At 42.5% G+C, this 14,564-nt stretch overlaps 1 protein-coding gene across 2 annotated transcripts; it reads left to right on the top strand.

Annotated features, from left to right (window-relative positions):
* The first annotated feature begins 1,509 nt into the window (after positions 1-1,509).
* LOC113159383 (bcl-2-modifying factor) lies at positions 1,510-13,724 on the top strand. 2 transcript variants are annotated; one of them, XM_026356037.1, is made up of 4 exons: positions 1,510-1,652; positions 3,581-3,778; positions 4,320-4,522; positions 9,168-13,724. In XM_026356037.1, the coding sequence occupies exons 2-4, from the start codon at positions 3,607-3,609 to the stop codon at positions 9,282-9,284; spliced, it is 492 nt and encodes a 163-aa protein (XP_026211822.1). In that variant the 5' UTR covers positions 1,510-1,652; positions 3,581-3,606; the 3' UTR covers positions 9,285-13,724. The 2 variants fall into 2 exon arrangements, with proteins under 2 accessions (XP_026211822.1, XP_026211823.1); XM_026356038.1 differs by lacking the exon at positions 9,168-13,724 and adding an exon at positions 5,407-9,152.
* The last annotated feature ends 840 nt before the right edge of the window (positions 13,725-14,564 follow it).

Here is a 14,564-nt window from a genome sequence, read left to right as displayed (position 1 = left end):
GGTCACTCATGCAAGGAGTGATCGCATTTCCAATATCACAGCAGGAGTGAGGAACCCAATCCATTGTTTCGCTGTGAGTCGCCGCCTCTTTGGATGGGCCACAGGTGGGACAAAGTCCAAGAGTAGAGGTCTATCCAATTCAGGCAGGACAGAGGAAGCAGGGACCCGTGACTTCTAAAAGGAATGGGAGAGAGAAAGCAGAGGTGGGGGCAGGGTGACACTCTGTGAGAAAATGTAAAGGGTCGGCCTCAACCCCAGCTGTTCGAGGGTTCATTGATCAGTGGTAGCCCCTGAGGGGAGGGAGAAGATCACCAGCACCTGCGCTGCCCTTTTGTACCAACAGGTCTTCTATAATCAACCCAGCACTGACATGGTTAACTGTCAAGCTATATATTCAATGTAAACAGCCCATAGTTAGTATAAATGAATTTCTTATTGGAATGACTTTATGTAGATGTAAATAAAACTGAAGGCTAGATCTTGATCATATGCACCTGTGGTAGATGACACCTTCCTAAATACCAAACTCTTCCACTTAAGTTCAGGTTTTTGTACTTTCTCTACATGACTCCAGAGTAAGACTCACCTGCCACTTTTCAATAACGGGTTAGGATGTTTTAAACCCTAACGTTCAGTGTTACAGTGTCTGATCTTCGCAAAAATGTGTTTGGGCTCTGTGACACAACCAACCTACACACGTGCAACAGGTGTTTCATTAGATTAGATTAGAATATCTAGGCCACTTCCAGTAGGATCTAGGTCATATCTACATCCAGTACAGTTTATAACATATTAGAATGACAGTTTAACACACTAGGGTTGTCAATGCAATTTAAATTTGGTGATTAGATGTAGAAATCCAGACTAGTTCAATATACATAGGGAGACATTTTTAAATGGTTTAAATGGTTGTCAGTTTATTGATCGGCCAGACACAGCATAATAAACACAATACTGTAAAAGTACATGCGGGTTGATTAGATATAATACACATATTTTATTCTAAGATCAAGCTGCAGTTAAAGCTTTCATTAGGACACATCAATTCTGCAAACTCATCACTATTACATGCCAGTTTAATGCGCTGTAAAAACGCTTAGCCCCCCCCCATGAGATAACCTATGAACACACACACACACTGAGAGGCCTGTGCACGGCCCGGTCCTCTGTGTTTTCCTCTGTAAACACACGCTTCCTGGTGACAGCACTTCACAGCCTTCTGGCCAGACGAGCGCAGTAGTAGCGTGAACACGGTCTCGTGCTACGGGGAATTTCCCGTCCACGTGTCCGAATACGCGGTGGAGGGGGGCGGGACAACAACAAAGCCGACGATTGGTCGAGGGCGCCGCTGGGGCCCGCCCTCTTAAAGGCGGCACGTCCCGCCTGCGCGCACTGGCACCGCAGTGGGCCGACAGATAGAGCGGCGTCTTTAAGAAGGGGGCGTTTGCCAACTTGGACGGCCCCGCCCCGGCGGCGAGTTTACTTTAAAGCTGACGTCGGATAAATGAAATGGGCTCACTGCAGGTTTCTCACATTATGGAAGTAGTCGATGAAGTGACACGGACTAAGGCCGCTTGACTTACGAGGATACTGCACTCAGGTGTCCGCTTTCTCGGTATAACACGGTTAGAACCACGAAGCCTGCCTCTGTGGTAAGTTTCTTGAGAAACAGCGTGTTGAGCGGACTCTTACGGGACATTTTCACCAACCTCCGCCTCCTTAGGAAGGAACAGACACAAACAGCGTGTTGCTGTTGTGTGTGTTGTTGTTGTTGTTGTTGTTGTTGTTGTCGTTATAACAGCTGCAGTAAACATTGCTTTGTTTGTCGTAAACATCACTGCAGTAGTCCCACTTCACCGTTTGTTAAGTTTAATCCAGCCCGTCACTCAGAGCGCAGACATTTGAATCGCACCGGCTTTCCCGGTCGACGCGGCTCCGCCGGGCTGCTGCGCTGCTCCGCGGCACATGTGGTCCCGTCCTGTCCGCTGCTTTGTTAAAATGTAATGACAACAGCATTTCTCCGTAGATCGAAGTCATTACCGCGTTTAATAAGTGAACTGATTGATTTGTACACACGCAGTATAGATATTTATTCTCCAAATGCGCGCTTTGGCTTATTCTTCACATAGTTGCGCATGTTTTTTTTTTTCCCGCATCTGTCGTTAAAGTTGATCAGCATCATTTGGAAATCATCACATGATTAGTCTGTAGATTAACGACAACACTAATTGATGCCACAAACTGACGCCGCTTCCAGCTTTAGCTGAATGCATCAAGTGTGATGGTGTTTTTTGTGACAATAACAGAGCTGCCTCACCTCCACCCAACCTCTCCCCGTCTTTGTTAATTTATTTCTTTCTTTAACCTGCAGTAGGGGGAGCCACTGTCTGACACAAGCTCACCGTGCGGGACAATGGAGCAGCACAGAAAGCGACTTAGTGTGTCTACAAGTTGAGCACAGGGTTTTGCTCTGAGCCTTCCCGTGTTCTTACTCTGTGTTTGTCCAAACAGCGCATTAAGTGGTTTTACGCACAGGGTTTATTGTGAATGCGCGCAGTATATCGTGAGGTCTGGGTTTGCTAGAGTCAGGCCGACCTGCTTGTGTTGGGTGAACAAATGAAAACTGCTTCTCAGGGAGCTGGCAAGCGGACAGACCAGGATAGGGAGAGTGGCTTAGGATTTTCCTCAAAGACTGTCATTACCCTTTTGCTGTGGACCCTAATTTGGAAGTGTGGTGGTAGTCTAACCCTGTATTACAACTCCATGGTGACTTGGGGGTTAGCTGGTGAGGCAACTTGAATTTCACCCATATTTTGATAACTCTTTGACCGACTGGATGAGTCAAAGAGGGTTGAGTGGAGTGCATCATTGATAATGGAGCGATTCCCAAGTGCACTTTAAGAATCTTGCCACGCTGTGGTAGAATTGCTTTAATGAATCATAATAAGAAGTTTTTTTATTATCCTTTTCATTACATGTACATGCTGTATAAATTATTTATATACTGTTAGTACTGGGCATTGATACTTGGAATGGTTTGATGTTAAAGTACCAAGTGTAAGTTATTAATCATGGTGCAATTAGTTAAGGAGCCAGGCTCATGCCCACAGGGCTGCTTAGCGTAGACCAGACAGAATCTACCTTTAATTTAACCTTGTCAGCCAAACTCCAATTTATATAAATGCGGCTCAACTGAGCCTCTTAACCACAGTGAATTGTGTGGTTCTATCGCTGAGATGAACAGAGTCATTTGTCTAAATAAGCACTGAGCTCTTTGCCACAAATGAAGGCAGACTGTTTGCTCATTTTCTTTTCCCCAGCTTGTCCACTGTGGTTTTATTGATTTGAGGGTGCTCGTTATAAACCAGACAGGTTGTCTATAATGATAATGAATACTTTGGAGGAATGAACCAATAATGAATGTGTCTGAGATCATCTCATCCGGGCTAATGCAAGCTTGTCCAAGGTTACCATCATTAGGGAAGGAAACATGGGATTCCTTTGATTTATGTATTCACTGGAAGACTTTCTCTGAACAGCTGGTGTAATAATCTTTCTTTCTCTGTTCTGTTACTTTTAGCGCTGCTCATAGCAAAGTGCCCCCGTATGGACGATGAGGAGGATGATGTGTTTGAGCCAGACCCCCACTGCTGGCGTACCACATTCAGGGAGATAAAGTGTCAAGACCGGGGCACACAGACACCTGGCCCTGCGCTGCCACAGAACAACGGCATGCTGCCCTGTGGAGTCGCAGAGGAGCCCAGACCACTCTTCTACGGTGAGGTGGATGACAGGGCCTCATTCATGATGATAAGTGTTATAAAACCAAAGCATGAAACTTGCAAAAAGAAATCGGTAACAGTGTTGCTGCGCTGATCTCACCCGTGGCGCCTGATAGTCGTGATCACAGCGGTTTTATGATCAGTATGCAGTGTACCCAGCTGCTTTGCTATTCAATAGGCGCCAGAGTGGCATTGGGACTGAGAGGACACAACAGAAGTGCTCATGTGCGTAATCAGCAACTGTACACATAACTGATGAGTGTCAGCAAACTTACACTGGCACCATATACAAGTAATCATCCCAAAGTATCTCTATAACAGCTGAGTGACCTCTAATCTGTGTCATATGTGTGTGTTGTTAATGACTTATAACCTAATGACTCATAGTGTTGATGAAATACGACAGCTAGGAAAGTTGTGGTCAAAGGCAAGCAGTCTGACTGGTTAAAGACGTGTCTTTGTTATTGCTGTTCTCAGGTTATACTCAACAATTGTGTTGTTTACAATATAATAAATATCACTCTTGTTGCTCAACAGGCAACGCAGGTTTTCGGTTGCACTTCCCAGCACACTTCGAGCTTGTTGGGGATCTGGAAGTGAGGCAACAAGACAGTGAGGAGGAACAAAACGGGATGGAGATCCCACCCCGGCAACAACCACTGATGCAAAGCGTGGAAGCCTGTATTGGCCAGAAACTCCAGCTAATAGGAGACCAGTTTCACAGAGAACACCTACAACTGGTAAGAAGGAAAGATAAGTCCAGCTCACTATGCAAACTCAAGACAGACACACTGGCTTCTACTTTGATAGCATTAAACAAGTGCAACAGGCCACTAATACTCTAAACAGTAACAGAATCTCCTTTCAGTGCCCTAAATTAAATGTTGTGTGCAGACAGTCCAAGTGTAGGTGTACTATAAATATACCTTTTGACAGTTTACAAATTTGACTAATAGATTGCTGCCAGTAAATGCCACAAGACAAACAAATCTCTTTCCTGTTATTTAGATAACATCTAGATAGGACACTCAGACTTAACTTGCAAGATCAAATGCAAATGCTAGCAGATACAAATCAGATTGGAAAAATTAACTGTGATTAAACAGTGACACTTTCGATTGCCTGTCCACAAGCTTTGTGCCCAGATAGATTAACAGCAGGTTGATCTACACATATTTTAGTTTTCCACTGGCAATAATGGTTCCATGTTGCTGCTTGTGTATGGCTCGCATCAGCAAACTGCAGTGCAGTGTGTTTGTGTGTCTCGTTTTGTGTAATTGTGTGAGGTTGAGAGGGTGTTTATAGAGTAGTAGAAAAGTGCAGTCCTCACATTAGCAATACTATCTACACTTGTTTTTATTAATATTTTGATCTCATGTTGAGCTGACAGATTTATAGCGGGGTCAAAAGTTTGCTTTCTTTTATTGTGTTTGCTCCATATTTGTTTTGGAGAGGCTGTGCACATGCAAAACTTTAGTCCAGCCCCCCTCCCCCCTTCCCTCCAGCTAAAGGGATTGCTGAACCAGGACAGCCCTTCCCCCTACCTCGTCAACCTCAGGCCGTCCCTCTGCCTCCTCTTCCTGTTTATTTCTCTCTGTCTCTCTCCTTTCTCCTGTTTCCTCAGTGTGCAGTGGAGGCAAGTGCCATGGAGGATGCCTGACTTGACCATCAGTAGGGTCAGGGTGACACTATGCACTGAATCAGTGTGCCTCACGATGTTGCTCCTATGTGGGTGTGATGTAAAATCATGACTGATGTTTCATTGATGGTTCATCAGGAACCCTCAGGAGTATTTTATGAGTAGGACTCCATTGGAGTACAAGTGGTTAACTGTCTGACACATGTATTTATTCACACTTTATACGCGTGCTTACTGATATGTCCAGGAAAAAGCAGAAGTGGTGGGAGAAGGTAAACATGTTGTAACCCGAAGCTCTGCGCGTGAGCCCTGAGGGGGAGTAGCTGTGGTTCCAGGGAGTCTCCAGCCAGCCCCTTCCCTCAGCAGAGAGCGGCCACACGAGACATCCAAATAAGAGGTCTATGCAGCCTTAAGCAGAGGGGGGTGAGATCCATAATGATGGTATAAGCATGTATATGAGGGAATGAGGTTTGGAAGGGAACCTCAAATGATCAAGTAACAACTGTTTTCAGTTGTCTTTAAACCTCCTTTGTGGGAAATGGGAAGCTTCTCGCCCTGCATATCATAGCACTTTTTTTTTTACATTTCATATTCTGAAATGTGAAGCAGTGCCTGAGTTATTTATACCCCTGCAGCACAGCATGACTCATGTATTGTGACAATGGCATACACAGACAACCAGACGGTCAGACAGGAGTGACGCTGTGATGTGTGTGGGATCTACTGACGCACAACGGAGGCAGGCCTGGGTCAGAGGATGAGGAAGTGGCTTGTGCGCCTTTTTTGCTGGCTGAGTAAACAGCAGAGAGGACAGTCAGAGTGAAAACGTCCCTGTAAAGTCACATCCTGAAGAGATACATAATGCGATACAGAGTGACTGATAAAGAGAATCAACATTTTGCCTACATCATGAGAAGTAAAGGAATTTATAACACTAACAAGCATATAGACCGGTATAATAAGTGTTGTCACTCGTCATTTAACTGTGCTGAATGACAAATGTTGGCCTTCATAGCCGACAAATGTCTGTGTGTGGGGCTGCTGCAGAGAGAGGTTTTTATAACCTAACACTGATGCATGGTTTTGGCTGCGTGATTTCACTGCAGCCTCTGTAATTGCTATTTGTGGCAGTGGTTGTGCAATTAATTGTATTGTGTGTGCGTGCATGTGTACATGCTCATGCATGAATACACTCATACTTGTTTTTCTGCTTTCTGCTGTCTCTCACTTCTCACTATCACATGGTCTGGCAGTCAGTACAAAAACTCTCACTCCATAATAGTTACTGTTCACCACTTCTCATTCATGTCTGCTCCTGTCACTAGGTGATTGCAATTATTCAGCGCAGACACTTGTCCTGTAGCAATCCAAGTGCCTTTGCCTGCCATCTTCTTGATGGATTTAGGGGCAATGTGGCTGTGAATGTTCTCCATGGGACCCCTTGGCCCCTGGCGAATGGAGGGATTAAGTAGCGATAGAGTGCTGGTGGATGCTGACAGATAAATTGCTCCTCAGTCAGAGAGGGCTGGAGGGAACTCTGAGGTCCCCAGAGGACGGCTGACATTAGCCGGCCCGCCATTTGAGACGCAGCGGTAATGACAGTCACAATGGCAGGAAGACTGCTTTAGCCTACACAGGGCAAGGAGCAGCGTTAGGTTTCATCCCCATGTTTTTTTAAGAGAGATGACTCCTAGAGCTTTCGATAGAAGGTGTTGAAAACAAGGTTGAGCATTGCCTCTATGTGCGTGCGTGCGTGCATGTGTGTGCGCGCGTGCCCGTCTGCACACACGCTGTGTTTGTGGCTTTATCTTTTCACTGTTCCAGTGACGGCACATGACACATTCTCTCTCACTCTTACTGCACATGTAGAGGGTGGTGGAGGGAAGTTTCTCAGGAAATAAAAACACTGCAGGCTGACTTTGATATTTACACTTCATTCATTGCTCTGTGATGATTTTTGTTGACAGTGATGTTAATTTATGCAGCCCTCTATTATTAAATACCAATGCTGTGTGTGTGTGTGTGTATTGTATTGTTTTCTTACTATTGAGGCTGGCCTGTTTCCCCATGCTATAAGGCACAGCCCCTGAGCAGCTGGCCTAACAGACAGTCCACATGGGACACTGATAAAGCACATCAGACTAGTGTCAGAGTGACGACATCTAGCATCTGGCTAGACTCTACAACTTTAACACTGGCTAAATTTAGAGACCAAGTCTCATTTTTACAATTGGTGGCGTGACTCTTGACTAAGTTGCAACAGGCGTGTGCTCACCTTTTTTTTTTTTCGCTCCCTCTCTGCACTATCTCTCTTTCTCTCTGCCTTGATGGCTGAAAGTCATGAGTACGAGCACAAGAGCTGTGTTGCATGATAAACTCTGCAGATGACTCATTTTACTCCTTGAACAGTTACAGTGTGCTGAAATGCTGAAACTCGAAACACTACACAACGTTAAATATTATGTGTATCGACTTACAATCCAGATATAATTACAAATGCACGTCATTCTGCCTCTCTTGTGCTTTATCCCAAACAGATGTGGGTCTCACTTGTAATTTAGTTTTAAAATTAAAATACTCCAGGCATGCCAATGTTTACAAAGTCAAGCTGTGCTTGCTTCCAACAGTGCCTCGCAGGTATCTGTGCTGCATATTAATATTTTTTATGTTTATATGTACCCCACACTATGTATTATTGTGTCCTTATTGAAATATTCCCAGACAAGATTTGTCAAACAGTAGAGAATTAGTTCCATCAGAATTCACAAAAGTCTTTCTTACCTCTTCATTTTCTTTTGAACAAAAGAGTAACAGAAAAGAAAATACACATGCTGGTTGGACCTGAGCAAAGCTTATGCAAGACCCTGCAATGTTCACCACGAACTGATAAGAGGAGAGAAACCCAGAGACTTATCACGAAGGTAGTTCTTGGCTGAAAACTAGGTCAATGTTTGGACACCACCTTAACATTCATGTATAGTAAATACGGGATATCTAATCTCTGCCTTCAGATATTCTGGCTTTCATAAACAACAGCACAGTATTGGCCAGAGAAGGTAGTACACTTTGTTGCATTGTCATGAAGACGTAAGCTGAAGTCTCCTTTACAGTACTAAAGTACCTTTACAGCCTTTATGGTCTCAAAATAGCCACAGTATTATCAGCTGTGGTGGAGCCTGCCTTTCGTCCGAAGATGAGCTATGGGACTACTGTACCTCTTTCGTGCAGATACATGTTTTCCAGAGGCTGCTTTCCTCACTCAAAGATTCCCACTAATCCCATTTGGTGCAATTATCTTATCTCAGCTTTTCTATGGCGAAGATAGCTTTATCACCTTAATCGCACACAATCCAATTGGCTCAAACCTCGCAGAGTCTCCTCCTGTGACGGTGGTTTGTCGTCTCTGCCAGGAAGATTAAAAAAAAGCGTGTCTGTATAATGAGTGTGTTTATGACTTGGAATGTCTGTTAGGAAGCCCGGATTGCATAGGGAACCCATACACAAAGGGAGGCCTCTCTAATAGATGTTGGGGACAGCAGCGGACTGTTGTGAAAATATCAGCGCTGTTACGCTGTCTGGTTCTCTCACCCTCTGGTCCGTTGGCTGTTTTCACTGTGTTCACGACACGCATCACAACCTGAACATCACACTGAAACCCAAACCAATGACTATTTCCAGCACTGTACTTTATGAATGAGTTTCACTGGAGCTACTAACTAGCATATGTTTCATCTTTATTGTTTCAGTATCATCGAAACCAAAGGAACCAGGGCCCGCTGTGGTGGCGCCTGGCCGCAGCTATGCTCAGCCTCCTGTTTGACAGGGGATTAATTGCTGGAGGAGGCGGAGCAGGACGGAGGTGAGAGGGTCTTTCCCTCGCATCCTTATTTCTTCATCTCTCTAAGGAACTGGACTCCTAATAGCACTGTCAAATCGAACACGGGTCTGTTTTTATGGGGGCTAATAGAACGGAGACAAAAGGTCACCGCAGGACGGAGACAACCAACTTTTATACAAGGTCGATTGTTTGGTTTTTTTTTTTTTTTTTGCTTGTTTTTTTTTTCCTTTCTGAGAAGATGCCACAATGCTCCAAGATTCCTCTACAGGACAATTTTCATATTTTGGTATACATGTGGTGTAGTAGTTTTGTACAGTACATTGTTCTTGTTAAAGTTTTTGCACTTCAACATGTATCCATCTTTGATGACCTCTGCAGACCCTGGGAATGCCTTATTCAGTTTCCTCTGCCAGAATGAGTATTGAGCAATTTTGAAAGGCAAGATGAAACGGAAATGGAAGGAAATATGGTGTCATGTTTTTTCTGCAGTTTCCCAGGTGACCAGTCGAGTTGATTTACTAATTTTCCAAAGAGGCAGCGTCTCAGAACAAAGCATTTTGCACCTCACCTCAGTGAAACATTTATCCTTTCTTGTTCTGTTTGTCTTACTTCCTGTTTCTCTTACCTCACTCCTTCATTTTGTTTTGGTATGGTATTAGGTTTGATCCTGATCCCTCAGTATCATTCAAAATAGTAGAAACAACATAAAGTCTTTGCACATGAAAAAGCCTGCACACCAGGAAATGTTTTTTTAAATATCTTTGAATGTGCACAGTTATTTTGAGACAGTCATGTGCTACATGTCAGACAATTAGTGTAACACTTTTTGGCTCAGGAGTTATTGGGGTGGAGAGAGCTCAACGTCACTATGTAGGAAACAAGCCCGGTGACTTATTACTCTTATTACACATAAGACAGGGAGATAAAACATATTGTTCACAGTGTTTGGGATTCAAGTCAGTTATTTGAACAAATCACTTCAGTTAAAATGTTTTTATATACTTAATTTGCCATTTACCAGTTTGGATTAGATCAGGATCATTCTACGTTGCCATTATAATACTGCAGTGATTCAATTGTCACATTGCTATCCTAAGTGTTCGAGGGTATCTGTTACTCTTTAGTGGTCTTTTTGCCAATTGATACATTCATCTACCTGTTAGTGACCAAATAATGTCTGACATGTAGCACACTAAATAGATATTTAAAGTTACGGCGTGTTTACTTGAGGATGCATAGAGAAAACGTTTGAAGGTCCAGCATTGTGCACTAAATTATGCTGTGTTCCATCCATAAACAACAAATTTACAGTATATGGTCAAGTTTGCCATAATGATTTTGATACTAATTTCACCAAATACTTCGATTTTCAGTTTGGCCTTGTTCCCCATTTCATTCTCCAAAATGAGATTTGCCTTAGTGTTCGATGTGTTCTTTTCATGTGATTGTTTTCAGACCTCCATGCCCTTGAAGTGGAGCTGTGGATCCACTGTTTTTGCACTAGACTTACACCCTTCAAGAGTTCAGATTGTTAGCAAGCTGACCCCTGTTTTGTATGAAGGTTTTCAATTATGACTTGATGTCCTGCCACAACATTTCAATCACGGTCAGGGTCGTGTCCAAGACAAATAATGTTGAGATCTGACACAGTTTGGATTGGATATGAGTTCTGGAAATTTTAATGTACCTGCGTTTCAGGTTACAGAAAAGTTACAGCAGAGCCACATGCTGTGACTGAAGGGTTTCAAAGTCCGTGTTTGCTTTTCACAGCCCGTGTCTCTATTGAAAAACAAACATTATATCATAATCAATTTGTGGAAGAGAGTCTCCTCCTTTCCGGCTACCTTTAAGGGTTTTTAATCATTTGAGCTTGTATTGTTGGTGCTTGGATGTGGACTTAGCATGTGTCTGGTGTCCATCATTGACTCAGCAGGCAAACAGCCCCTGAAATGAAACAAAAGTGAAAAAGACTGTATTTTATGTTGAAATATGAATATGTTCAAAGACACTGTTAAATATGCTGTTATATTTCCCATTGCTAAACCCAGGCCAATGTTTGGACCCAAGGAGCAGTACGTATCAGGGGTCTGTAATTACTTGCTCCTTACTATGTGTCAAGTTTATCACTGCATAATTATAGTTTCCTCTCATTTTCTTTCAGATATCTCAGGGATATACTTTGTGGGCTACTGGTAACCTTGAGAATCTCTTACAAAAGGTTAGAAGAGCAGTGTTTTCAACTTTCCTATTTTAGTTTCAGTTAAAATCCACTTGACCATTTTCTCAGCACACACATAAAGGTACAGTTTGACTGAGGAGTCGGAGGCTGACTTGCTGGCTGTGGTGGTGACAGGGGCTACTGAGCATGTAGAAAGTAGGTGTGTGAGGTGCACTGAGTGCGGTTGTGGTTATAGTTTCCTGCGGATTCTGAACGCTGAGCCAGTGCTTGTAGCTCCCTGTCTCACCATTGGCTCTTGACTTCCTCTTTGTGCTGCTCCTTGATTACATGGGTATTGTTCATCGGTTCATTTTTCTTTGTAATTTATTTTTTCCTTGGTATTTATTTTTGTAATTTTGCCCAGCTCTACTGTATACACTTGTGTGTGCAATTACTTCTTACTTTCCTTTTTTTTTTTTTTTGTTTTGGTCTTGTATAGACTTCAGCTGTTGGACTCTGAGCAGAGCAGGTTGGCTTGCATTGTGCCTGATATTTCTTCATGTGATACTCCCCCACCTCTCCAAAAATGAGCTTGGAGTGTGGTCCTCCATGAAGACCAGCAGCTGTGGTCACTTTGAATACTATTGGAAAACATTGTAATCAAAATGCATTTACATTTACCTCAACTGCTGGGTTTCATGAAGAAGAAAACAACAAGCCTCCTACAGTTATCTTGCAAGCCTAAGGGGTGGGTGTTTTTTTGGGTGGAGTATTTCATTAAAGGTTGTGATTTTCCAGGGATGGGGCCAATCAATTCAGACCTTTTTCATTATCTTCCACCACACAGTTCACCAGTCATCATGAACACATTCACAATATGCAGTTAAGGAAAACACTGGCTTCAGTGCAGTTTAACCTTTCAAGAGGATTTGACCTTTACCCTGTAATTATATAATATGAGTCATGGCCCATCCTGCCCAATGCTAATGATACACATGTCATTAGAAATGCTTCAAAACATATACAAACAGAAAGCCTTCACATTTTTCTCAAGTCACAGGGAGTCAGTTATGTGTAAGTTCTCTAATCTTGATCTTTGTGTTTAATCAACATGCACTGGAAAGTACTTTGTCTCTGTAGATCCCATGGGTCCCGTATCTGTTGTGTGTTAATGTATAGTATATACTCTGGATTGTTCTGTTGGGCCAATCTTGCTGTGTGTCAGGTGTATATCTGTGCATTGACCAAGTAGGCTCACGAACAATGACCTGTTTGATTTATTGAAAAGGGAAACAAGCCACCATGGTGCCCTGTATGATTTTTTAGTAGGGTTCCCACGCCGCACTCATGATGTTAAATGTGAGTGTGCAGAATCCCTACATTGGGACCTGTATTTTAATGAACCGTCAGTGTCTTTACTTTTGTAGTCCACTTTATATAATTTGAAGTTTTTGAGGAAGGTTTTGATTTTGAATTTTTTGAGTAACATTTCTTCTTCATGGTCTTTCTTAAACTTTTTAAAAATGTATTTTCTTAAGAAAAAAGGGTCGGCTTTTTGTAAGGACAATTTATGCTTGTAAAATAATTTTTAATATGAAAAGGATCCTTTTGAAGTCCATGAGATAAAGGGCATTTTTTTTTAAATGGAAAAAAAATGCAACATTCCTTGCACATCTCATCATGTAGAAACAAAACTGAGCAAACCAAAATGTTTCAGATAGAACAGATACCATCTACACGTATTTCTAAAACCCTGGAATATGCCTTTAACTGCTCAGTTACGACAAAGTCTTGATTATCACACACTCTCTGTAACCAAGAAATGAGACCCAGCGAAAATGTAGCATTTTTGTAAACATTGACTGTGTGTTTTCGAGACTCTACTGTGCACTCAATTTTGTGTTTATATATATATATATGTACACACTCACTGGTCCCTTTATTAGTTACACCTGTACAGCCAATGCAATACAGTATAGCAGCTCTACCATGTTACTCCATTATCATGATGGAGTAACAACATATAATAGAATCATCACCTTCCCGACAGTCTCAACAAACTGAGAACTACAACCTTGCAATAGTAAAATGCATAGCAGAGCTATTGTATCTTATTGCATTGCATTGTACATGTGTACCCAATAAAGTGGTCAGTGAGTGTATTTTTGTTGTTGATATACTATGGAAGTAAAGACAATTTGTTATGTAGTGCAATATGCTGTAAATACAGAGCTTTGCTCTACAAATCTTTTTTTTCTGAATTTCTTGTTGGTACTTTTTTCAATAAAATTTTATTGAAGTTGTCGAGTTCAGTCAGGTTCCTTTTCTACAGCAATATTTCACACAGGGTTAGGATTTTAGAACGGGTTTTAAAACAGTTTTTCACGCATGAAAACCTTTGCTGTTCTTCAACCATAATCTTCTTTTAAGGAGTTCTCTATTTTGAAAGTAAGCCACTGACGGATTAGCCAAGTGTCTGAGGCTAGCCGTGCGTTTAGCAGAGACTGTGCCCATCACATCCCTCCTGCTGTTAGGGCATTCATTTAGTGGGAGCAGCGGGACATCCAAAACTCTCTAATAACTCCTGTCTGAGCTACCACCACAGCAAGTGTTGCACGACTACTGAATGAGCCTATGTATGCAACAAATTAGAAGTTACCTCACACTGCATTACTGTCACCTATTAAAAGGTTAAAGCCAATGCTGTTGAGCCTCCAGATTAGTTACGCCTCAGCATGGATGCCCTCAGGACATGGGAGTGATTGATTACTCCTGACACATATACATTTAAAACCTCAGTCTTTGTTAGATCTGAAAATAGAGTGTATTGACTTGTATGTGAGGACATATTTTAATAAAAATACAAGATAAAAGTAAACTTTTCAGCACTTTTCTAACAAACGTGTGCTTAAAATCACACCTAAGCTTTTATTGCTTTGAAATAACAATTTAAGTCTCCTGGACACGTGCCACTTTATTATCATACATGCCAGATTTGGTTTCACGCTTCACCAACACCCGACTCACCTGTTTGGCCACTTATTTGCCCCCCTCCGCCTTTCCCCGACACAAACACAGGCGCACAATGGCAGAGTGTGTCAGAGGATGTGGTTGAAACAGAATAACACTCCAGTCACAGTTGGTTTA

Source organism: Anabas testudineus, chromosome 12 (genome assembly GCF_900324465.2).
Source record: "Anabas testudineus chromosome 12, fAnaTes1.2, whole genome shotgun sequence".
Taxonomy (NCBI): domain Eukaryota; kingdom Metazoa; phylum Chordata; class Actinopteri; order Anabantiformes; family Anabantidae; genus Anabas; species Anabas testudineus.
Note: the sequence above shows the minus strand (reverse complement) of the source record. Positions and strands in the feature narration are given on the sequence as shown.

Coding starts and splice junctions, on each gene's coding strand:
- LOC113159383 (XM_026356037.1), top strand. CDS start 3,607: ATGGACGATGAGGAGGATGATGTGTTTGAGCCAGACCCCCACTGCTGG. Junction 3,779..4,319: donor GCCCAGACCACTCTTCTACG/GTGAGGTGGATG, acceptor GTTGCTCAACAG/GCAACGCAGGTTTTCGGTTG. Junction 4,523..9,167: donor ACAGAGAACACCTACAACTG/GTAAGAAGGAAA, acceptor TTATTGTTTCAG/TATCATCGAAACCAAAGGAA.